The following is a 24,266-nucleotide window of genomic DNA, read 5'->3' on the forward strand; positions in this document are numbered from 1 at the left end:
TATTTCTGAATGCTTACCTACTAAGGAAATGCTTAGTAAGCTGATTGATATAAGCATTGAAAGGATAGTCACATGAAAGAACAATGACTGTCTGGAAAAACCAGATAGAATTTGTATTGAGCATAAAGTTTGAGCTGTTGGGGGACTTGATGGTCTTCTAACCCCAAAACCTCATTTTGCAGAGAAGGAACAGCCCCAGAGATCTTTCATTACTTGCTCAGTTTCATACAGAGTAGTAAATGTTTGAGAGAGAATTCTATCTCCTCTTTCTGACTCTAGGACTAAAACTTTAAACAATATACTGCCTCAAAGAAAATCTTTACGAACTAGGTTTTTGTGTTTTAGTTTTTCTTTGTATGGCCAACACTTTAAGTGCTTCAGTCATTCTTCAGTTATGTCTGACACTCTGTGACCCCATTTGGGGTATTTGTGGCAGAGATGCTGGAGTGGTTTGCGATTTCTTTCTCCAGCTCATTTTACAGATGAGGAAACTGAGGCTGACAGGGAAAAGTTTCTTAGGAAAATGAGTATTCCTGACTCCAAGCCCAGGACTTTTGGTACTGTGGTGGACTTCAAATGCTTTGTATATAAAAGGTGCTTACAAATTGTCTCCTGAACTGTAGAAAAAATAGTGAAGCAGCTTCTCTGGTGGACTTATGATAGAGAAGGTAACTCATCCAGAGCCAGAGCCATTGGAATCTGAACACAGACTGAAGTACACTTTTCTCCTCCCTCACTATTCTTTAGGTTTCTCATCTTTCTGGGCGGGGTGGGGGGACTTATGTTTACTCTCACAAGATTAGTGCAATATTATAAAATAAATAAAACAAAGAAGAAAAAAGAAAAAAAAGAAATGCCCATTGAGTGCTTAACCTAGATACTTCTAGAAGCAGATTGGGTTTCTCCAAGAAGTAGTAAACTTCTCTCCATGATGATATTCTATCTGATATTGAGTGAAAATTCATGAGATATTTTACTTGGGTGGTTTATTGAGGAATGACTTACACCAGCTGATATCTGAGTTACCTTCAGCAACAAGGATTCTATGATTCTCCCTTTTATCCCCTGAATCCCTCATCTTTCATATGTTCCCATCTTCACTCCACCCATGTGCCAGACATTATTCAAGACTTAAGCAGGCCTGCTTCCACAATGGTTTTCCCCAATTGATAAGGCATTCAATCATTTTGACTTTCTCCAAACTCATAAGGCATACTGCAAGAATGTAATTTGGAGAAGACTCTAGGAACATGGTGGAAGAGAGATTAGCCATATTTTGCTTGGCCCTAGGGGGCAGAACTAGAGGCAAATGGGAAAGTTGTAATGAGGCCAGTTTTCATTGAATACAAGTAAAGAATGTTCCAATAGGCAGAAGTCCTGCAATGAAATATGTTCCCTTGTTAAGTAGTGAGTTCTCCATTATTAAACATGTTCAGAGGAAAATTGGTTAGCCACGTGTTAGGTATATTATTGAGGGGACTTATGCTTCTGCTAGGGACCCTCTGAGACTGCAACAATGAGAATATATGATTGCATGATCTCTAATATTATTGTCTTGCTTATGACTTAGAATCAAGAAAAGTTGCATTCAGTGCATCTTTGACACTAACTATGAATGTGCCTCAAATAATGATTTAATACTTAGCTACTAGGTGGCTATGTGTTGTAGTGGAGAGCCTCTCCCTACCAGGAGTTTCTTTCATGAGGCTGAACTCACAAATGCTTTGAGTATTCACAAATCCTCATGTTAACTTTTTGTGTTTTGTCTGTACAAGTATTATAAGCTTAAATGATAAATTATAGACTTTAATTATAAACATTATAAGATGACATGCTGCTAGAGAGAAATGACTTTGACTTCTTTGCATTCCTCACACAGCCTACCTTAGGACTTTGCATTTATAGATGCTTAATAAATTTTGATTGATTGATTCATACACCACATCTGCCATTCAGACCCAGAATTAGCATCTTGTAACCAAAAAAAGGAATTTTCATTGCAACAAATAATTCAGCCTATGAAAAATAAGACACGGCTATAAAGTGGTTTATTTTTCCCCTTTCTTTCTTGGATTCAATTCTATTTATTTCAGTCTAATTTAATAGAAATTTATAACTTGCTAGTATAGGTGGTACTGGAAAAAATATGAAATAGCCCCTGCCCTCAAGAAGCTTGTAGTTTATCGAGAAAGCCGATCCAGGCATTCAGAGAAAAAAAAATCTATACAAAACAAATAGGAAGTAATTTAAGGAAGGGACTAATATCTAGGCAATTAGGGAAAGCCTCCATCAGAGGTGACAGATGAGCCTTAAAGGAAACTATGAATTCAGAGGTGGAAATGAGAATGAAATATGTTTTAGGCATGAGAAACAAAGCAATACTATGGAGGCAGGAGATGAAATAACTGTGGAAGGACCAGTTTAGCAGGACTGTGGAATGATGAAAGGCACTAAAGGCAATTTGGAGTCATGTTATGTAGGTCCTTAAATGCTGAACAAAGAGTGTGAATTTGATTCAACAGACAATAAGGAGCTGTCTGAATTTATCGAGGAGGGGAGTAAACAGTCAGACTTGTGCTTAAGGATAGTCATTTTGTTGGCTAATTTGAGAATAGATTGAAGCAGAGAGACTTGAGAGACCAATTAAAAAGTTATTGCAATGATCCAGGGGATAGGTGATGAGGGTGGTAGTGCAGTCAAACAGGACATAGAAGGCACATGGTGCAGAGATAAAATCAGCACCATAGAGAGTGATTGCATATGGAAGATGAAACAAAGTGGACTGAAGATGAGGTTTGGGCAGGAAGATATGGATTCTGTTCTGGATATATTGAGAACTAAACCTCTAAACATAGAATTCTATTTCCTGCACTTATTGCTTTAAGTGTCCATACTGCATGCTCTCCATCCTCAACCCTGCTTCTCACAAACCTTAACTTCTTTCTAAGTTGAACTCAGGACTCAGCACCTTCAGGAAACTCTTCTATAGGTAGCTAGATGACACAAAGGATAGGGAATTCTGGACTTGAAGACAGAGAGACATGAGGTTGAATCCTGCTTCAGACACTTACTAGTCATGTAATCCTGGGCAACTCATTTAACCTCTTTGCCTCAGTTTCCCTTTTTTGCAAAATAGGTGTAATAATAGCAACAATTTCAGATGTCTGTTGTAAGGATCAAATATTTGTAAGATTCTTTATAAAGTGATATAACAAGCTAATTATTAATAATTTATTAATCATTGAAAATTATTAAATAATAATAATTTTATTCTCAGTTGTTAGCACTTTCCTTTCACAAATCACCTTAAGTTTATTTAGCTGTGTGTTTGTGAATTTCCTTTTTTGAATGGAAGCTCTTTGTAGTCAGAAACTGTTTCCTTCAAGTCTCATTATCCCCAGAACCGAGTGCAGTGGCCTGAATACAGTTGTTTAATATATATGGAATTAAATTATATTGAAGGAAAAAAATGAAATCTGTAGAAACCAACTGGCCAGAACTTTCTAAGGAAAGGATTTCTGAGTTGCTTTGTTTAACAAGGTCTGATATTTCTTTAAGAATCATTCTTTGGAACAGGGATTTTAAATATTTATTGGCAAACTGGGACATCTATTGTTGGACTTGCAGAGTTTTATTTTTGGGCATTGTAGAAAGCATCTCCCAGTTGATCTGGCCGAGGAGCAAATGAGCAGTGGGTGGGATAGAATTGCCGACAGGGGCATGAAAGCCAGTGAATCCAGGTGTTCTGTGGGTTGAGTACATGGATTTGTTGTGTTAAGTGGCACTATTTTCGGTGAACAGAGTGTTTTCTTCCCTGGCCTTTTCTGGGACTTGGTGGAACTTTTCATGCATTTTTTTTGCTTTTTTTTTTTTCCTGAGAGGGCTTTAGGTTTCTAATCTAAGCTTTTTCTACCAAAAAAGGGCTATTTCTTTGGTCAAGAGATTTAACATCCTTGATCCTCAGGTGGAATAAAGAATGTGGGTAGATGACTACTAACTTTTATCCCATGATCCTCCCTGTGTTGCTAACAATCAATGTATTGAGGTCTCCTCTACCACTTCAGTATGATACTTCTTGGGCATCCTTTATTTCAGTCTTCCTCCCTTCATCTTTTATTCAAGCCCCCTGCTTTTCTCTCCAAATATGCTTCCTTTAAGCTAATTACATTTCAAAACTATATGGCTTAGTGGATAGAGTGCTAGAATTGAAACGAAAACAAATAAAAAAAAACCCTAGGTTTGAATATTTGTTCTGTGGCCACTAGCCTACATATTATCCAAAGTCAAGGCTCAGCACCATGAAAATAGCTCTAACTCACTAGTCTTAGACTCTTTCTAACTACTTATAGCACTTATAATTTGTCCTACAGATGGGGATAAATAATATTTATATTTCTTCTTCTTCTGTGATCCATTCATCACCTTTTACATTTTAAAAGAAAGCTTTCTTAAAGTTACCTCATATTTAGAATGGAGTTAGTGATGTCTGCCCTGACTCCTGTATGAATTACTATTGGGGTTCCACCTTCTCCCTACTCTTAAGTATCTTCTGATAAAAGAATGAGAAATGGGTGTATAAGGGTCTCTCCTTCCTCAACTCTCCATTCTGACTTCATTCACTTCCAGTCCCAGGTAAACCCTACATCTAACAAACAGCATTTAGTGCTGGTGCTTACCTCTGATCATCTTGAATTATCATCTTTATAACTTCTCTATATATCATTATTTGCATATTATCTCCCTCATTATATTGGGAGCTGCTCAAGGGCTAATATTTTTTTCCAGTCCTTATATCCCAAGCTCTTGATACATGGCAGGTAATTAATGATGATGATGATGATGATGATGATGATGATGATGATGATATTTTGTCTTTCATTCTCAAAGTTGAAATAAGGGAGGTGATGCCATGACATGCAAATAGGCACTTAATAAATGTTTCTTGGCTAACTCCCTCAAACAAGATCAACATTGAAATTGTTTTGTCAGTTCTGTTTGTACAAATATATTAATACATGTAATATATTGAAATGTATGCTACTATTAATATTAAAATTTATTCTGAGTCTATGAACTTATTGGTACCAAGAATTAACTGTGTGGAGAATCAATTTAGCAATATAGACCAAATATAGATGAAAAATATGACCTTGAAGAGATGGTTGAGTTCTGGAAAGGCAAAATGGCTTATCCAAGTTTACACAACCAGTGAATGTTACAGGTTGATTTCAAGTCTTCCTGACACTGAGTTTGACTTTTTATCCATCACACTACACTCTAAAACTAATCATTATATCAGGATAAAATGAGACTACTTTAGAAGCAAAGAAGAGGGGTGCTGGTCAGCACAGTGGATAGAACACTGGCGCTGGAGTCAGGAGGACCTGAGTTCAAATCTGCCCTCAGACACTATATACTTCCTAGCTATGTGACCTTGGAACAGCTTCACCAAAAAAAAAAAGAAAGTAAAAGTGGGAATGATAAGGTAAAAGCAAAGAAGTTCCCCCATTGGCTAAGCTCTTCTGAGCATCTCCATTGTTTCTCCATGTTTCAGCTCTTCAAGGTTCCCAATATAGGATTTCACTTACTAAGGAGGGGGTTAAGGGAGCTGAATTAAGCTCTGTGTGTGTTTCCTTTCCTTTGTTTACCTGTGAGCAGGTGCAGTTAGCGTGTGAGGTCTTTGATTTTGCCTGGGGTTTTGTTCCGCCGCAATTAAAGCAAACTGTCTAATGGGGATGCATTCTTTGGCTTCCCAGATGCAATCCGCATCGGAGATATTTTTAGCATGTCTCTTTTATATGCTTCACTCTGAAGACGTCTTATTATTCATTTCAAAACTTGACAACTCCCATCATGCTGTGCCTTGGGCTTTATTACAGTGCATAACAGAAGAAGAAGGCTGAGAGGGCTCCAGTAAACTTGGCATCTCTGGAGAGAAGTGAGCATTGGCTCTAGCTGTGTGCCCTCTATAGGATGGATGATGGGTCCCAGTCAGAGTTTAAAGAATAAGTGTTCTCTCTTATCATCATGTTCTGAGTTTAGTGTGTTTGTCTTCATATTGTTGAATCGCCCCAAAGTACCTAAATTTATATGAGCCACCAGTGGGATTCACAGTCATTTGGGCCAAGAGGGAAGCCAATACCTAGAACTGATCATTGAAAGAAGTCAAGGATTCTAAGAGGGAGTATACATCAGGTAAGGGGAAACAAGGAGTGCCAACCATTAAAATGGCAGAGAGATGAGAAATGGAAAGTCAAACTCTGGAAACCAATTTACCAGTTTGACATGGATTAAAAAGGAAAACATACTGTGTACCCTGCATATTTCCAGACCACCACATCTGTTGATGCTTTATTCTTTGGGAAGTATTAGGAGAACAATGGAATCTCAGCCACTTCTTGACAGGAATTGTGATATTTTTGTCCTTGTGCCCCTGCTGCCTGACACAGATTAGGCCCTTGATAAATTCTAGCTTAACCAGTAGACTGAACCGGTAAGATCCTTCCTGGGTTAGTGTCTTGAATTTTGGTTCAGAGGTAGTGATCTGACCCAACATGGCCTCCGGCACTCAGCTCTCCTGTCAAGTCTTACTTGTCTGTGCGCATCTCAGTGTGACTGGTGTGATCCAGATTTGCATTTGTATTTGACTAAGAACTGGTAAATGTTGAAGTTTTTATTTCAATTAATTCTGTGTATAATATCTGACAACTTGTTCTAAGAATTTTGCCCAATATACCATCACGATACACTGGTGAATGTTTCCCGATCCACTTACTTTCTTATCATTTACCTCCTACTCATTACACTTTCCTGTCTATCTTCCATAGTTGATGGTCCTCATTCCTGCCCTCTAGACTTTTCCCCTAAATATGCATCTTCTCCCTCCCTCATTATCTTGACCAGATCTCTTCATTGGTCCTGGCATTCCTTGGTCCAGCAATGTCCCCCTTGACCTTAGCATCTCTCATTAGCTTCTCCACATGTCAACTTGGATCTTAGTTACTCCTTGGTGGTCATTGTCTCTGCTCTCTCTAGACCATAGATTCAACCATGCTGTTGTTCCAGGAGTTAACTTGAGTTAACAGTGAATAAGATGGGGGATAAGAACGAAAGGATTTACCTTCAGTATATTTCCAGTGATAAGTGACTTGCTGAAGGATGGCGTTCAATGATTTTTCAGAGGACAGGACATTGTTATGCTAATTGCTGACAGTTTGGGTTCCAAGGCACAACAGTTATGAACCCAGGGGTCAGTTAGGGTGGGAGAAAGCAATTGATCATTTCACTTGGAGAGCTCATCCAAGTAACCATAAACTGACAGTGCATAAGATATGACACAAGCAATCTTTTCAAAACTACAATGACATATTGCCTAATATTGTATTATCTTTATGTCCTTCAAATTTAATTAGGAAATTCCTCTACAAAGTGATTCACGACTGGGGAAAATGGGGTGCTTTTGGAGTAAAAGAACCTGGTTTTGCATTCTTTTGGTCCCATCTTCATCCCATGGGATCTTGGGCAAACAGGCCCCATTCCAGGCCTCAACTTCCTCATCTCAATTTTTATTCTTCACAAAGATGCCAAAAGAATTTTCTTAAAGAGAGAGCTAAATGTACCATTCCACTGCTCAGGAAGCTCCAATGACTCCCTATTACTTCCAATACAAAATAGTAACTCATTTTTTGTCTTTTAAAGCACATCATAACCTAACCCCTATCTCGCTTTCCAGTCTCGTTAGATGCCACTCTCCTTCTCATAAGCACTTTGTGAATCAGTCATATTGGCCTGCCCTCTGTTCCACACACAGAAAAGATCATTACACATTATCATGCCTTTGTTTTTGCCACCTTCCTTGCCTATAATAGACTCCCTCATCACTACTTCAGAGAATTTTTATCTTCCTTTGACATTGCCTTCTAAGTAAAACCTTCTCTAATCCTCCAAAATGTTATCTCTCTCTTTCCTAATCTATTTCATTCATATTCATTCATTGATTTAGATTTTTATTACATATATATATATATATATATACATACAAACACATACATAAATGTGTTTATTTTTGTATATAGTATATTTATATATGTAGAATCTAATTTCATTCCATACATGTCTCTCCGTACAAATAAAATCTGTTTGGGAACAGAGATAGTTTCAATCTATCATCTGAAAAATAGTAGGTTTATTTAATGCTTAAGGAGGTTGGACACTGAAGTCTCTTCTAGCTCTAAACATGATCCCTCTTTGGGTATCAGTTTCCTTCTCTGTAAAATATGGACTTGGACTAATTGGTCTCTGAGGTCTCTTCCACCTTAAACTTCATGGTCCTTAATAATACTTGATGATGGATTGCCCCATGATCTCTCACTCCCTTCTTCAGATTTCTAAAAGATAAGAGTAGAAAGAAGACTTAGGGATCATCTAGTCTAACCTCCACTATTTATAAAGGAGGAAACTAAGACCTAGAAATAATAAGTATCTTACCTATGAAATGTCAATGCCAAATAGAAGTTTATTTTTATACTGGGTCCTAGAGAATTACTAGGGAGTCACTGAAATTTGAGTAGGAAAGTATCATTTTTAGTTATGATATTTTCCCCTAAGAACCCGGATTCTAATTGGCTGCTCCATCTCATCGTAACCCTAGTGATCAGTCAGAGAACAACTTTTAATTAATTTTTTATGAATAAGGAAAGCTCCTGAATGGGAGGTAGAAGCTGCAGGCAATGGAAATTCAGGTTCTTGGGGGGGGGGGTAAGGTTTGACCCATGCTGCTCCCAAAATAGTAAATTCCAGTGACTTCTTCTTATCTCTGGAAACAAATATTAACTCTTTCTTGGCTTGGAAAGTTCTTCTCAACTGGTCCTTTCCTACCTTCCCAAATGTTTTCTTCATTATTCCCCTTTAATCTCTCTGTGGTCCAGTAAGATCGGTCTAATTTGCTATTACTTCTCCCATCTCTATGCCTCTGTACCTTCTCTCCCCATATGCTTGTAATATTATCCTCCCTTTTCCCCAACTCTTAGAAATCTTGCTCAGTCCAAATATTGTCTTTGGCAGGAAGCTTTTCGCATTTCCCTGGCTCTTAGTGTCTTCTTGTCAAGGCTTGCCTACATTCCTAGAATCTGAAATGTACTTAATTATTTTTATTATTGTTGTGCAGTCATTTTCATTTGTTTCTTGTCAGAGATTCTAGAGTTGAATAGAGTAGCTCATTTTACAAATGAGGAAATTGAGGAAAACAGAGTAAAGCCAATGGACCAGAATCACCCAGCTGGTTAGTATCTGAGGCTGGATTTGAACTCAGGTCTTCTTGACTGTAGGCCTAGAGGTCTATCCACTGTACCACTTCGCTATTCCAGTTATTTATTTATCATCTTCCAAATTAGAATATAAGTGCCTTGAGGAAAGAGATAAGGGTGTTTTGTTTCTTTAAATTTCCCAAACGTAGCAGTGTTTGATATATACAACCAATGCTAAATTAATATTCATTGATGAATTGAGTTTAGAATTAAAAAAAATAAAACTCATCTGAGGTCTATTGGTCCTATTATCCTCCAGTGATTCGACAATAATTTACTATAAGTCCTACAGGTTTAAGTCATAGAAAAGATTATTTTTTCTCTAAAACTGGAAGGAAAGTTATAGAGCAGATCTAATTTAACTTCCTCCTGTTATGGATCATATCATCCCAGAATCTCAGAACTGGAAAGTATTGTCTTGAATTTCTGTCTAGGTCTAGTCCAGGGCTGTAATAATTCCCCCGCTCAGACTTTGTTATAGCAGAGGTGGGCTACTGCCAGATCATTTGCCAGACAAGTCATTTCCCATTAAATGGGATGACCTCATCCATACAATGTCCCGTGGCCAAGCACAATCTTTGTTTTGTCTATTCATGGTCCTTCATTTCCGATGGGCTGTCATAATTCCCCTTTATCAGCTAAAATGCTGAAATCATCTGTTATATGACTGAATCCCCCCCTCCCCCTGCTCTTTGAAGTCCTCCTCTGGAAATAAAATAAGGAATCTGAAAAGAAGGAAAAGATATGCCTCTCAACTGAAAAGATCATATGTCTTTTCAGAGATTCTCACTGCTTATTATTTTTTCCTCCAAAAGTCAGTGGCACAAAATCTTTTAGCTTTTATTCAACCTTGATGGGAAGTTTTTTGGGAAATATTATCCACAAGATTTTATTGTCCTTCTTTCAGCTCCTGTTACCAGTGTTGTACAGTGTACAATTGGAGTCAGGAATATGGTTTATTATTATCACTCTGTCATCTCTGTGAGAGCTTGACCAAGTCACTTAACTTGTACCCACCTTTGTTTCAGAGGCAGAGGTTAAATGATTTGCCCAAACTCACCCAGTTATTAAATGTCAGTGAGCAAATTTGAACTCAGGTCTTCTAGACTCCAGGCCTAGTCACAGAGGCAGAATGATTGAAATAAAAGAGCCCGGTTTTTGACTTGATGGTTGAATTATCTTTCTAAGCAAGTTAAGCCTAAGGGGAAATGACCTACTTTGGGATGTAGCGAGCTCCTCAATACTGGAGAACTCCAAAGAAAAATTGGATGACCACTTGTTGGGAATATCCTGAAAGTGTCTTGTTTTAAGCCATGAGTTGGGTTCTTTGGCCCTTTTTGCTCTGAGGATGTATTCTTTGAATTGATCCTCAGTTGGTGACATGGGTTAATTCATTTGAATTCTGATCTTTACTTTCCTCTCTATAAAATGGGAAAAATATTATCATTACCTAATTCATTATACAGTTAAGAGAATCAATCGATTGATTAGGAAATACTAAGTAAACATATGTGACAACCACTTTGCAAAGCCCTATATCATTTATCATGTTATCCTCCAGTGGCCCAGCAGCACCTCACTATAAAACCTGTAGCTATTGTACCTCTGTCATAAATGAAATAGTTTCCTGACCTCATGACCCAAGGGAACATTAGCTGGAAACAGCAAACTCATTGGAGTAGGAGGCAATAGGGACTCAAGGAGGCAAAACATTTCAGGAATTAGTAACAGCTAAACCAAAAACATGATAGGATGATAATCTATGCAACACATTTGTTAAAACCATATTTACCTTCTTGTTGTAATTCCAGTCATTTCCTACACTTTACAATCCCATTTAAGATTTTCTTGGAAAAGATATTAAAGTGTTTTTCTGTTTCCTTTTCTAGGTCATTTTACACATGAAGAAACTGAGGCAAATGGGGTTAAATAGCTTTCCCAGGAAAAGAGATAATAAGTATTTGTGCCCAGATTTGAACTTAGGTTTTCCTGATGCCAGGCCCTGCTGTGTATCCCCTGTCTCATCCACCTGCCCTATAGACACCCTAGAAACACTGAGTATTAGTTTATGTTTAGAATAGTGGTGTCTAAGTGCTTTCACTTGAGGTAGGACTTTAGCTAAACCAGTTGATTTCTTAGAACTTTGGTCATTCTCTCTTGATCATGCCACCTCCTACAGGGAGCCTTCTCTGCCCACCCAAGTCTCTCTGACTTCACTTATCCTCACCAGCTTCAGTGCTTATTCAGTTATAAGACTTCTAACATTTTTTCTGCTCATTGCCTTGGTATTGAAGGAATCACATGTTACAACTCTCCCTGATAGTCTGTGAGTTCAGGGAAGACAGGAAGTTTCTATTCTTTTGCTTTGAATTACTCCAAGTGCCTTGAAATTTATTGGTACAGTTGAAAGAAGACTAGCTCTGGAGTCAGAGGAACTGGTGGGTTCAAGTGACAAGTCATTTACTTCCCTAAACCTTAATTTCCTCATCTGTAAAATGAAGGACTGAAGGATTCTGAACTTCCTTAGATATCTGTGACCTTACAACTATATGACTAATCAGTCAGTCAATAGTTATTTAGGTGGATTTCAGGGGAAAAAAATCAATCAATGAGCTTTTATTAAGTGCCTATTGTATGCTGGGAGCTGGGTTAGGTGCTATGGGTACAAAAGTCAAGGTAAAATAGTCCCAGATGTCAAAGAGTTTCCAGTCTGAGATAGGGGAAGGAGTATGGAGGATGTGCTGTGGATGAAATGAACAAGTGTTAACCACAGGAGACTACCCAGAAAGGTTCAAAACTGCTGACCAAAATGCAGCAGTGTAAAGGTATTGGTTCACTGTCTTCCCAGCTACGCTACTTAACAGCTGTGAGACCTGTAGCAAATCAATTCTCTCTCTTGACCTCAGTTTTCTCATCTGAATAGTGGGTTAGACGAGAGAAGGCAGACCTCTAAAACTGATCCCTCAACCAGGTACCCAGAAAGAAATGTTAATAGAAGTGCCAAGGCTCTGTCCTAGACCCCATGCAGCTCAATATTTTTATCAAAGACTTACAAATATGGCACTTTTATCAAATTTACAGATAATGCAAATAGGGAAGGGATAAATAACTCATTGAAAAAGAGAATTGAGATTTTTAAAAAATGATGTCAGGTGGCAAAAATATAGACCGGGGGCAGGGTGCCTAGGTGACACAGTGGATAGAGCACCGGTCCTAGAGTCAGGAGGACCTGAGTTCAAATCCAGCCTCAGACACTTAATAATTACCTGTGTGACCTTGGGCAAACCACTTACCCCCATTGCCTTGCAAAAAAAAAAAAAAAAGATTATAGACCTGGCTAACCAAATGACCTTTGGTGAAATATAAAGTTCTACACTTGGGTTCAAAGATTCAAGAGATCAAGTACAAACAAAGCCACATTGGATTCAGATCCCAGCTCATATCATTTTTGACTTTGATATTTCATCTCTTTGAAGGTCAGCGTCCTGTTCTTGAAAATGTAGTTAATATAGAAAGGTGTCATGAAGTACAAATGCATTAGCACATGTAAGTGATATGCAAGCCGGTAAAAGATCTTTTTTTTTTTTTTTAGATTTTTCAAGACAATGGGATTAAGTGGCTTGCCCAAGGCTACACAGCTAGGTCATTATTAAGTGTCTGAGGTCAGATTTGAACCCAGGTCCTCTTGACTCCAAAGCCAGTGCTCTATCCACTGTGCCACCTAGCTGTCCCCCCATTAAAGATCTTTATAAAAATATATAAAATGATATATATGTAAATATAATATATAAAACAATATATATATATATATGAATATAAAAATATGAGCTGTGATTATAGTATTGCCCTGGGTCTTTCAAAAGCTTGTAGCTTCTTGAAATGTAATCCACCCTCCTATGGACCACATCCAGTGACTCTGAATGTCATCTCCAACTACTATATTAAAAGCCCCTACACCCAAAATGATAGATCCATGAGCACTGTTCTTGACTAAGTGGGGACTGTTCTCAAAGTCCTTCTATTACACTGAATGCTCCAATTGCAGTGGTAGAAAAAAATGAAAAAGAAAGTAATTTAGTGCCTGCAGCCTGCATTCTGAGTCAGATTCAATCGATTCTATAAAAAGTTCCCCAAAAGAAAAACAAATCCTTTGGGCTTTTTTTGATTTGATTGCATCTTGATGGCTGGGTTGAATTCTACAGGAGAGAGAAAGCTGACATGGAGAACATTGCTCAGGGTAAGGGCGATCAGGGCTCAGGGATGAGACCACTGGGACATTCTTCTGAAGTCTGGCATATAATAACCTTAATAACCTACCCTTCAATCCATGCCTGAGATATCAGCTTATCATCTTTTCCTTCATCCCTGGAACATATAGTTCTAGGAATAGGAGTCAGATACCATAGATTTAGAACTGGAAAACAGCTCAAAGGAAATCTTGTTTAACTCATTCCAGGACACAAATCTCTTTAGCACACCTAAAAATAGATCACCTAGTCTTGTTCTGAAACCTCTATCTACTTAGAAAGGGAGCCTTCTAATTCTTTCCCTACAACTTCTACCCATAGTGATGGGTACCTAGTAGCACTTACAGTGGCTAGAACACTGACTCTGGAGTCATGAAAACCTGAGTTCAAATCTAGCATCAGATTTACTAGTTCTGTTACCCTGGGCAAGTCATTTAGCCTTTTTACTAAACTATAAAAACTGCCAATGATTTTTATGAGGATCAAATGAGTTAATATTTGTACATAGCCGGCATTTAATAAATGCTTATTTTCTTTCCCTTCCCCATTGCTGATAGTTCTTTTCAGGCAAGTCCAAAAGAAGTCTTAGCCCTCTTTTCAATACTAGAATATATCTCATAGCTTCCTCTATCTCCCACCAAATCTTTCTTTCTCCATCTTAATTATCCTGATTTCTTACAAGCACATCTTAAATTACATGAACTCGAAACCTTTCACACTCCTGCCCTACCTCCTTTGGACACTCAACTTTTTTAGGTCATTCACTTCACAAAGATCTTACAAATACTTGCCCCATCGTCAAGTCACTCCTAGTCCTCCTTCCTCTAAGTTAGGCAGTTCTTATCCCTTAAGTCTTTCTTTAGAATACCCCTTTTCTTTCCTATTAATATCTTGGTGACTCACCTCTGAAATCTCTCCAGTTTCTTCAGGGAGGAAAAAAAATACTCATCAGTTTAGAAAAACCCTCATTCACCTTAGGGAAATAGAAGAATTCCCATTTCTTTAGTGTAGTCAGAAAGAGGTTTTTAATGAGAAATATTTCAGACTTTTACTTTTAAAGGTAGATGGATATAATCAGGTAAAAATGTACCATTTATGTGCTATGACTTAGCATCAAGGTAATTAGGTTCAAAAACTGTCAAGAAAATGGGATAACTGAGAAACAAAGGAAGTGAATGAATAGACGAAAGAACAAGGTATATTATAATATGGAATGAAAAAAAAAAACAGAACATAGACTAAGAAGCTTCCAGGCACCTCAGGCTATAGATTAGCAAAGTTAAAAGAGACTTGAAAACTTAAAAAAATCTGAACACAGAGTGTAGTATATTAACTCAGAAGGGAATTATGGAACATAATTTCAGAGCCAAAAAGAATCTTTGAATTTGTAGTGTTAGGATTGGAAGAGACTTTATGTGTGTAGAACATTCAGTGATAAGATTAGTAGGGTCCTTAGAACACACATTGGAAGGGACCTTAGAATAAACAATGTTAAGGAACCTTAGAATATAGTGTTAAGGGAAGGGATTGGGTCCTTAGAACATACATTGGAAGGGACCTTAGAACGTATAATGGAAAGGACCTTAGAATATACAGTTTTAAGAAATAAGGGAACCTTAGGATATAACGTTAAGATTGGAAAGACTCTTAGAACATACATAGGAAGGTACCTTAGAATGTATAGTCCTAATAATTAGAAGAAACTTAATTCATACATAGTGTTAAGATTAGAATGGTCCTTAGAACATATACTTGAAAAGGATCTTAGAATATACTTAGGAACTTAGACTGTACTTAAGAACAAAAGGAATATTAGAACATTGTTTTGTGTTTCAAAGGGATCTTAGAACCTACATTGTTAAAATTAGGAAGGATCTTAGAAAATGTGTTAGAAGGAATGTTAGAACATGTAGTGCTATGATTGAAACAAACCCTAGAACATATATAGTGCTGAGATTGGAGGCAACCTAATAACTTTCACTGGAAAGGGTCCTTAGAATATAGAATTGGAAGGAACTTCAGAAGATAGAATGTTATTATTGGAGGAGAGCTTAGAACATATAGTGCTAGGACTAGAAAAGATCTCAGAATAGAGACTCTTAGAACCCAGATTGAGTTCAAGCAACGCCTCCAATATGAAGCCTCTCACAATCCACCAACACTGCTCCAGTTGCTCATTGCCCGGGCCTTGACTGCAGACTCTTTGTGACAATTTTGGTTGTGCCTGCATCTGAACCTGCTGCCTTGCCTAATTCAATGCACATTCCTTGAAGGCAAAGACTGGTCCATTTTCTTCTTTGCACTCCTCATCCTATCAGAATATTTGACACATGAGACTTGCTGAATAAATACTAGATCCAAAAGCGACCTTAGAATATAATTTAGAAAATAAAGTCTAGAATGTTGTGGTCAGAAAAAAGACCTCCAGTCCTAAAATAGAGACTGTTGGCACCCGCCAAGAATTCAAGGTGATCTTTTCCAATGCCCTCATTTTGCAAAAGATAAAAATGAATTTCAATGACTTGTCCAAGGTCACACTCCTAAGCTAATAAAAATGTTAGGGCAAAAAGTATCATATGCCTGAAATAAATTATATTTCCAATGAGTAAAAAGCAAAGTTCGTACTGGGCCCACCACAAGTATCATCTCCCCCAAGTTCCCTCTATTAGACTTTCAAAAATTCAAAACACTCTTCTGCACAGTCCGAAATGAGACATATTTGTAACAACAAGGCATTTTAATATCGTGGTAGAAAGTTACAGTGTGCCCAAGTAGGCTATGTTATCTGATGTTCTCCAAGGCTCAATCCTCAGCTTCTCCATGAACCATTTACCAATTTTTAAATGGAGTATCAAATTGTTTGGAGGGTTACCATCTGACAGAACAAATTACAGAGAAGACTTAATTTGTGGTACGGTTCAATACAGTCAATTAAATACTGTATAGATTAGAAAGTAATTTGCTTAACATTTTACCATTAGTTGTTTTTCAAAAAATAAATTCCACACTACTTAGCCTTCATATTGTTTTTTTTCCCCCTGAGGCAACACTATTCAGAGAGAGAGAGAGAGAGAGAGAGAGAGAGAGAGAGAGAAACAACACAACAAGATTCAAAAACATGGGAAAAAAAGGAATAAGTAGACAGACTCAGAATAAAAATAGATACATGGAAAATACAAGACTTCACACCACGAGCAATTATAGTAGTTAAAACCTAACTACACAAAGGCAGGCACAGGCTCAGTAGAAGTGCCTTTCTTTTCTTAACATATTTTTGGACGCGTTTTCTGAATTGCAAAGCAAGAGAGGCTGGGAGACAAACAATGATAACACCCTTCTAAACATTCCAGTAGTAAATGTGGAGAACAGGTTAGACTGAATGCCCTTTTTTTCTCCTGGTAGCAAGCCAGGGGTCTTGGGGTAGTCTCATAGATTTGGGGGATTTAAGGAAGAGGGATGGCCACACAGACACATACACAGTTGAAGTATGGACCTGCAGGTGTAGGTGTAGCGTATTGAATGGTACACCAGATTTTTTTCTACAGCTTGATCAGTTTTCCTGACTTTTGATCTTTCTTTTAGTCTTTCTTTTAAAATGTTATTTTAAGGTATGACCATCAAAGAGGTGGAAGGGCACAAGGGGAAATCTAGGAGTTGTACAAGTAAAGAAAAATCAATAAAAATCTTTGCAAACAGTAATATGATGATCTGATACTTTCATTTCTTGTTGCCACTGGGTGAATTCTTCTGCTTGGCATTCCCACCTCCTCTGTCCAAAGTCTGGCATCTCCTTTCCTTTCCAGTCTTTATTCTTATTACTTCCCTCTATACGCTGTAGGTGTTCAAATAATTCAGATTATAAAGAAATACATAGTTGTATCTCTCTTACCCTTCCCCACACCCTCTTCTCCCTGACTATTCACATCATTGTCTCCCTATTTATGTGACCTATGCTTCCAAGCCAAGCTAGAATGTCATCCCCTCTAAGACCTCGATCCACACTTCATTTCCGAGTAAAGTTTTTATTTTTCCTTTCAAACATCACCAAGTACTGTTTCCATTTCTTGCCTGGACTTGGCATCTTGTTTCTTGTACTTTGTCTTATTTCTGCTGCTTGTGATATCTTATCTATCTCTTCAAAGGCCCAGAAAAATACTACATACATCATACACCAAATATTTGCTTGTAAATGTGACCTCAGAGGAGCTATGGAATCTCGTGGTCTGTTAATCATTGGTAAAAGATGAGGTTAATCTGGTAGAAAGAAAAAGATTTTATTCCAGGCCTATTTCTGCCCCTGCATCTTTTTTTTAATCTTTATCAGTAATGTCTGACTCTTTGGGATTTTGTCCTTTCCTTCTTCAACTCATTTTACAGATGAGAAAACTGAGGCAAACAGGATTAAGTGATTTGGCTAGGGTCACACAGCTAATAAGTTTCTGATGTGAGATATGAAATCAGGAGATGAGTTTTCCTGACTCCACACCTGGCACTCCATCTATGTAATGCCATTTAGCTGCCCTTTCTTTGTCTACTCACCTACATTGACAATTGGAGGGGTTTGGAATCCAAAACCCGAAGGAGAATAGAATTTTATCATGTGCCAGTAAATTGTTGACTGATGCTGATATAGCCTAATCTTCAGAAACTAAGAAATTAATATTTCACCATAAACTAGAGTGAGATTAACCATACTCATCAACTTTCAAAAAGATAAGCATTTTAAAAAGAAAAAGATGAGCCTTCTTGGTACTAACTACTTAGCTAATAGGCTTAGTGAACCCCTTGTTCTGAAAGGCTTGGCATCTGGGGCTGAGAATCTTCTATAAAAAGTGAAAAACCTGATAGTGAAGGGATTAAGACAGACTTTTATGGTAAAAAGAAGTTGAAAAGCTTCACCTCCCCTCCTTTCCACTTCTTAAAGATCTATCACTGAGGGGCGGCTAGGTGGCGCAGTGGATAAAGCACCGGCCCTGGAGTCAGGAGGACCTGGGTTCAAATCCAGTCTCAAACACTTAATAATTACCTAGCTGTGTGACCTTAGGCAAGCCACTTAACCCCGTTTGCCTTACAAAAACCTAAAAAAAAAGATCTATCATTGAGACAACATCTTTTATAACCTATTAAAAAACCCTAAAACTTTTCTGGCTTTGAACTAAAAGAGCATGGCAGAGGGGGCCACTAAGTGACACAGTGGATAGAGCACTGACTCTGAAGTCAGGAAGACCTGAGTTCAAATTTGACCTCAGACACTTAATAAATGTCTAACTATGTGTGACCGTGGGCAAGTCACTTAACTCCATTGCCTTAAATGAATATTTTTTTTTAAAAGAAGAGCATGGCAGAGCGTACTCAGGACTTCAGGTGAAGGCAAAAACTAGGATTAAAAGTAAACGTCATAGTCGTGTTCTCAGTGGGGACATGTCTGACGGAGGCTGAAGGAAAATTCACAAAACACCTTCCCATGGATCAGTGGCTCACAGGAATTGATTTCTGGCCCTTAAACTCATAGATGTGCTTTGGGAAGGGAACTCCAAGTGTTGATTTATCCAGTTTATTTTAGAGAAGAAGGAACTAAGGACCCAGAAGGGACTGGTCTAAACTTATGATGTGAGAATGACCAGAAGTAGATTGGTCCTAAGACCTTTTTTCTCCAGGATGAATGATGTTTATACTACCATAAACTAAAAGAATGTTGTATCTCAAAGAGCAGAGTCCATCCAATATTGCATGTTTGTGTCTAGTGGTATTCCATACCATGACCACTGGGGCAGGGTCCAATAAAGTTAATACATCCAACCAAGACCTCAGCACAATAGCATCCTCTAAAGACATCAGTATCCCTGAAGCATCAGTGGTAGAGCATCTTTCCTACGCAGATAGGAAGCTGGTACAGTTTCTATATGATTTACTCTTCATATTACTATGGCATGTAATTCTGGAAAGTGCATCTTAGTTTTACAGAAAGATATGTTTTATTGTATATTTTTATTTTCATGCTATTTATTAGATGCTGTTACTTTGAAATCATTGGGTCCTCTGGCTAAATTTTAAAGGTAAATACATTAGAGAAGACCTGTGGGTTGCAGTTTGGAGAGGATACAGACCCCCCAGTGCCATGATTCAGGGAGTGGTCTTTTCTGAGGAATTCACTCTATGAATTGTGGTAATGAGATGGGGAAGGGCCACAGGGGATTAAGCTGGTTCTATTGTTAGGACAGTATTTTGCCTTGTTGATCTGCCCCACAACCCTGTGCATCTATGACAGTGTTTGCTTTAGGGACAGACTAATTGATTGAAGAAGTATGAGCAGATTGTTGAGAGGCAGCATTGTCCTATGAAGAGAGAGCTAGACTCGGAGTCAGGAAAACTCAGGGTAAAATCTCATTTTGCTCCCTGATTCTAGCAATATGGTCCTGAGCAAGTCATTTAACCTTTTTTTTTAGATTCAGTTTACTTATGGGTCAAAATGAGAGCGTTAAGTTTGATGACCTCTGGAGCTCCTTTAATTCTGTCTCTATGGTATCCTATGATCTCTGTAAAAAAACATAAAAATAAAAAAAGCTTTTCCTGGCAGAAGTATTCAGCATGGATGGGCTGAGTGAAGGAGATTGGTAGAGGTGGCATCTTCAGGACTTGTGTGATTGGATATGGCAGGTAAGGGAGAGAGGGAAGAGCCCTAGTGGGCTTCTTCCTTCCTTCCAGGACCTTTCCTGTCTTCTTGCTATGAATCATCTTGTCCATTTGAGTCAACTGTGAGATCTAATGGATGAGTATTTGTAGGTATTCTGAGAGATGGGGAGGAAACACAGCTATCCTGCTGTTGCATTCACTGCATTCTAAGGCATTTGCAATCCTTACCATCTGCATTATGCTGGCATAACACAGAATTGGCAAAGACAGTGATGGATCAACCCACAAAGAACCTTTTTTCAAATGGTTGAGACTTCTTAAGAAATATCCTCAATGCATCCCAAAATTAACTCTGAAAGAGGGTAAGATTACAAATATATCCTTAAGTCTGGAAGGCACATGCAGATTGTACTTTTCCAGGCAATATTAGGTGTAGTTTAAGATGTTTTGATTTTAGAACATTTAATGAACGCTCCCAGAAAAATTAAAATGTCTCCATCTGCTATCTCATACATTAGGTGTGATTTTTCCCATCATGCAATAATCTCTGTATCTAATTCCAAAAGGAAGACTTCTAATTATGGCTTAATTTCGACAGTACAGTTTGATGATCAATAAGACAGTGTGTACTTCAGCAGGCTAGAAGCCTCCCTGAGATGACATCTTTCTTAAATGCCAGGTAAAAAAGGAAATGAGTGTCTGCTTCCTTGTCTATATTGGAATGCAGTTCACCCAAGATCCTTCAATTTATACCTCCCAGTGGTGTGAACACACACTGTTTCTATTACATCTCATTAACGAATTGATAAAATCTGTTTTTGCTCTTTTGAATCCCTGTCAATCACAGGCTAAAGACCCCTTATAATTCACTGAAAGAAAGTTTTATCTCCTAAATAACAAGCCTTACTGGGAGTCAGAAAGATCTGGATTCAGATCCTTTCTCTGATACATCCTGTGTGACTTAGAGCAATCAATCAAATTACATTTATTAAGCTTATGTATATATATATACTCTTGGCTCAGTTCTGGGAATATGGAGAATAAACAACCCCTACTCTCAATGAACTTACATTCTAATGGATATATATATATATATATATATATATATATATATATATATATATATAGAGAGAGAGAGAGAGAGAGAGAGAGATCATTGCTATAGTTAATAAATATAAATAGATAGAAAGGAATTAAATGTAAGTTATTTGATGTCACTTAACCTCTTCCTGCCTCAGTTACTCATCTGTAAATTGAGGGAGCTGGAAGTTATTGTCTCTAAGGATCCTTAGAGTTAAAAAATAATCTGATCTTCAAATATGATAAATTCTGGCCATATGACCCTGGGCACTCCATAGAAGCATTCCAAATCAAATGTCTAAGACTTTATATTGCATGAAAGATGTGGATCTATTATTAGAGGGAGCTTCCTTATTGGGAGCTCCAGAAATCATGGAATCAAAGAGACAAGCAGAATCTCCTGAATATACTATCCCAGTGATCCTGGGTCATGAGGCAGGCCATTCAGTCAAAAGGAACAAACCAGAGATACCTGGGTGTTGGCCAAAGGTGCAAGGTGAGAACTTACTCAGATTTGGATGTGGTGATAATAGCAACTCTCATTTTTAGCTGAAAGAAATCTCAGAAGCTAGTCTGACCCCCCCCATCTTATAAACTCAAGTATCAACTTTACATGAGTCTTTCCTAGTCATTAGCACTCTCTCCCTCTTGAAATGATTATATTACTTTGCATTTACTTCCTTTGTGAATGTTGTAGTCCCCTTGGTAAACTATAAGCTTTCTTAAAGACAAAGACAGTTCTCCTTCATATTCACTTCTTAAATGTTTGTTGAAATTAATGAAATGGAATGAATGGGCTGGGCTGGGATGGGATGGAATATAAATGAGATCATCAGACTTGAAAATCACATAAACATCAAACAGAAGAGCAGGAATTTGAACCCAAATTCTTTGACTCTGAATGAATTTTCCTTTCCAAAATCGCTGGAATCTATCCATTGTATCTGGTTGTTTCTAACGGTTTATAATTCAAGCCAAAAAGTATTCATTAAGCCTTAAATCTATGATCCTATGAGGTACTTGAAAAGTTGTATGTGACTATGAGTGAATAATCATTGAACCTATAAGAAATCCTAAAGATTCTTTATAATGATTGGTTAGAGATAAATTGTCAGTCTGCAGTAGTGGAAGGAATCTTCACATTTGGAGGTCTCAGAATAGATGAAATCATACCCCTGGACCAAAGCATTAACTACCATAGCAACATTAACTCAACAAAACTTTATAATTTATGCAGTATTCTTCAGTGTTGGGATAACATCTGATATTTTTTAAGCTGACTACTTAGCAATCAGCAACATATATTTGGTTTGTGTCCAACACTGTGTGATCCTGAAAGGATGCAGAGTATTCCCATTTCTCTCAGTCTTATGGAAAGGTTAAGTCTACAACATCATTTCTGAATCCCTCTAAGATTCTCTTCCTCCTTTCCGATCCCCCAAACTCTGGTGAATTTCTCAAGATCTTTCATCATGGAGTCAAAAACTTTCCCATCATGATTGGCATTTCAGGTAGGCTGTTCTCTGAAAGAAACTTCTCTCTCTTTCCTAGGCACTTCAACATCATCATGCTGTGCATGAAATTTCCTACATTGCGAAGGATATCACAGACCACCGAGCCTTTGGATATGTCTGTGGGAAGGAAGGAAACCACAGATTCGTTGCTATCAAAACAGCCCAGGCAGTGAGTATCCTGGTCCACCAGCAACTACCTAGAAGCATCAGTGCCTTTCCTTCATATTTTGGGGTGCAGAGTTAAGAAAGATGACCTTAAAGTCAAGGATCTTGAGTTTGAATAGCTTCCTGTGTGACCCAGGGAAATTTACAACCTCTCTGTGCCTCAGTTTCCTCATATGTGAAATGACAGGGTTGGACTGACCTCCCTGCTAAAGTCCTCCCAACTCTAAATCCTATTTCAGTCGTTGATTGTTTCTCATCCAAGCCCTGTTGGGGCTTGTTAAGTGAAGTGGTCATAAATCTAGAAGTAAAAGAGTTTTCAGAATCTGTCTCATTCATTCAGCTTTCTCATTTTCCTGGTGAGGAAGTGGAAATCCAGAAAAATTAAATCACTTCTCCAAGTTACACTGGAAATAATGGGCAGAGTCAGGATTCGAATTCTCATTCTGACAATTCAAATTTACCTTCCTATGGCCCCTGCCATACTTTCTCCTATAGTTGCAAATTTGGTTGACCCTCACAATTTAGTCCACTCTGTTAATTTTACAGGAAGAAGCTAGATTTAATATTGTGACTAAGGTCATGTGGGTAGCAGAACTGGGATCTAAGCCTGGGTCTTTTACCTCCACATCCCAAACTCTTTCCTCTTCATCACATGGTATATGTCATTGACCCCCCCCCAACCCTCTTTCCTAGAAAGGGTTGGCCTCACCAGTTACTAAACATCCCCCAGAAAGGAACCATTCTCTCCAGACTTCCATTTTTTTCTCCATTCACTTCTCCTAATGCCTAATTATTTTTTTCTAATTAAACCGAATGCACTCATTGTATACAAACAAATTTGCTTCCATTCACATCTCCCACAAAAAAGGAAAGCAAGAGAAAATAAATAATTCTTGTACAAAGAGCCCATGCTCATTTCATTGTATTAAAAGATACTACCAAATAAAAAGCAACACCTTTTATGTATATAATTATAATTATTATTAATTTGCAAATATAATTAGCTAGCAGAATGAACTTTCGCCCAGATGCAATTTGCTAAGCCAATATAAACAAGGTAGAATTAATTTAGGGTGAAGTGCTTTCAACTTCATAATAAAATGAGCTTCTGGAGGTTGGAGACAGCAGGGAGGGAATTTGGTCACTGCCCAAGGGGGTTCATTCCCTCCTTCATGTGGCCCTCCTACTTTGTCTCTCTGCAGGCCGAACCTGTGATCCTAGACCTTCGTGATCTCTTCCAGCTCATTTATGAATTGAAACAAAGAGAAGAATTGGAGAAAAAGGCACAGAAGGATAAGCAGTGTGAGCAGGCGGTGTACCAG

At 37.9% G+C, this 24,266-nt stretch overlaps 1 protein-coding gene across 7 annotated transcripts in view; it reads left to right on the forward strand.

The window, feature by feature from the left end:
* Positions 1-24,266, forward strand: part of DAB1 (DAB adaptor protein 1) — a 297,592-nt gene that overhangs the window by 195,151 nt on the left and 78,175 nt on the right. For all 7 annotated transcript variants that reach the window (XM_074221333.1, XM_074221337.1, XM_074221334.1 and 4 more), the window contains 2 exons: positions 22,817-22,948; positions 24,147-24,266. In XM_074221333.1, coding sequence (XP_074077434.1) covers positions 22,817-22,948; positions 24,147-24,266 — 252 coding nt within the window. The remainder of the gene's footprint in view (positions 1-22,816; positions 22,949-24,146) is intronic.

Source organism: Macrotis lagotis, chromosome 2 (assembly GCF_037893015.1).
Source record: "Macrotis lagotis isolate mMagLag1 chromosome 2, bilby.v1.9.chrom.fasta, whole genome shotgun sequence".
NCBI lineage: Eukaryota > Metazoa > Chordata > Mammalia > Peramelemorphia > Peramelidae > Macrotis > Macrotis lagotis.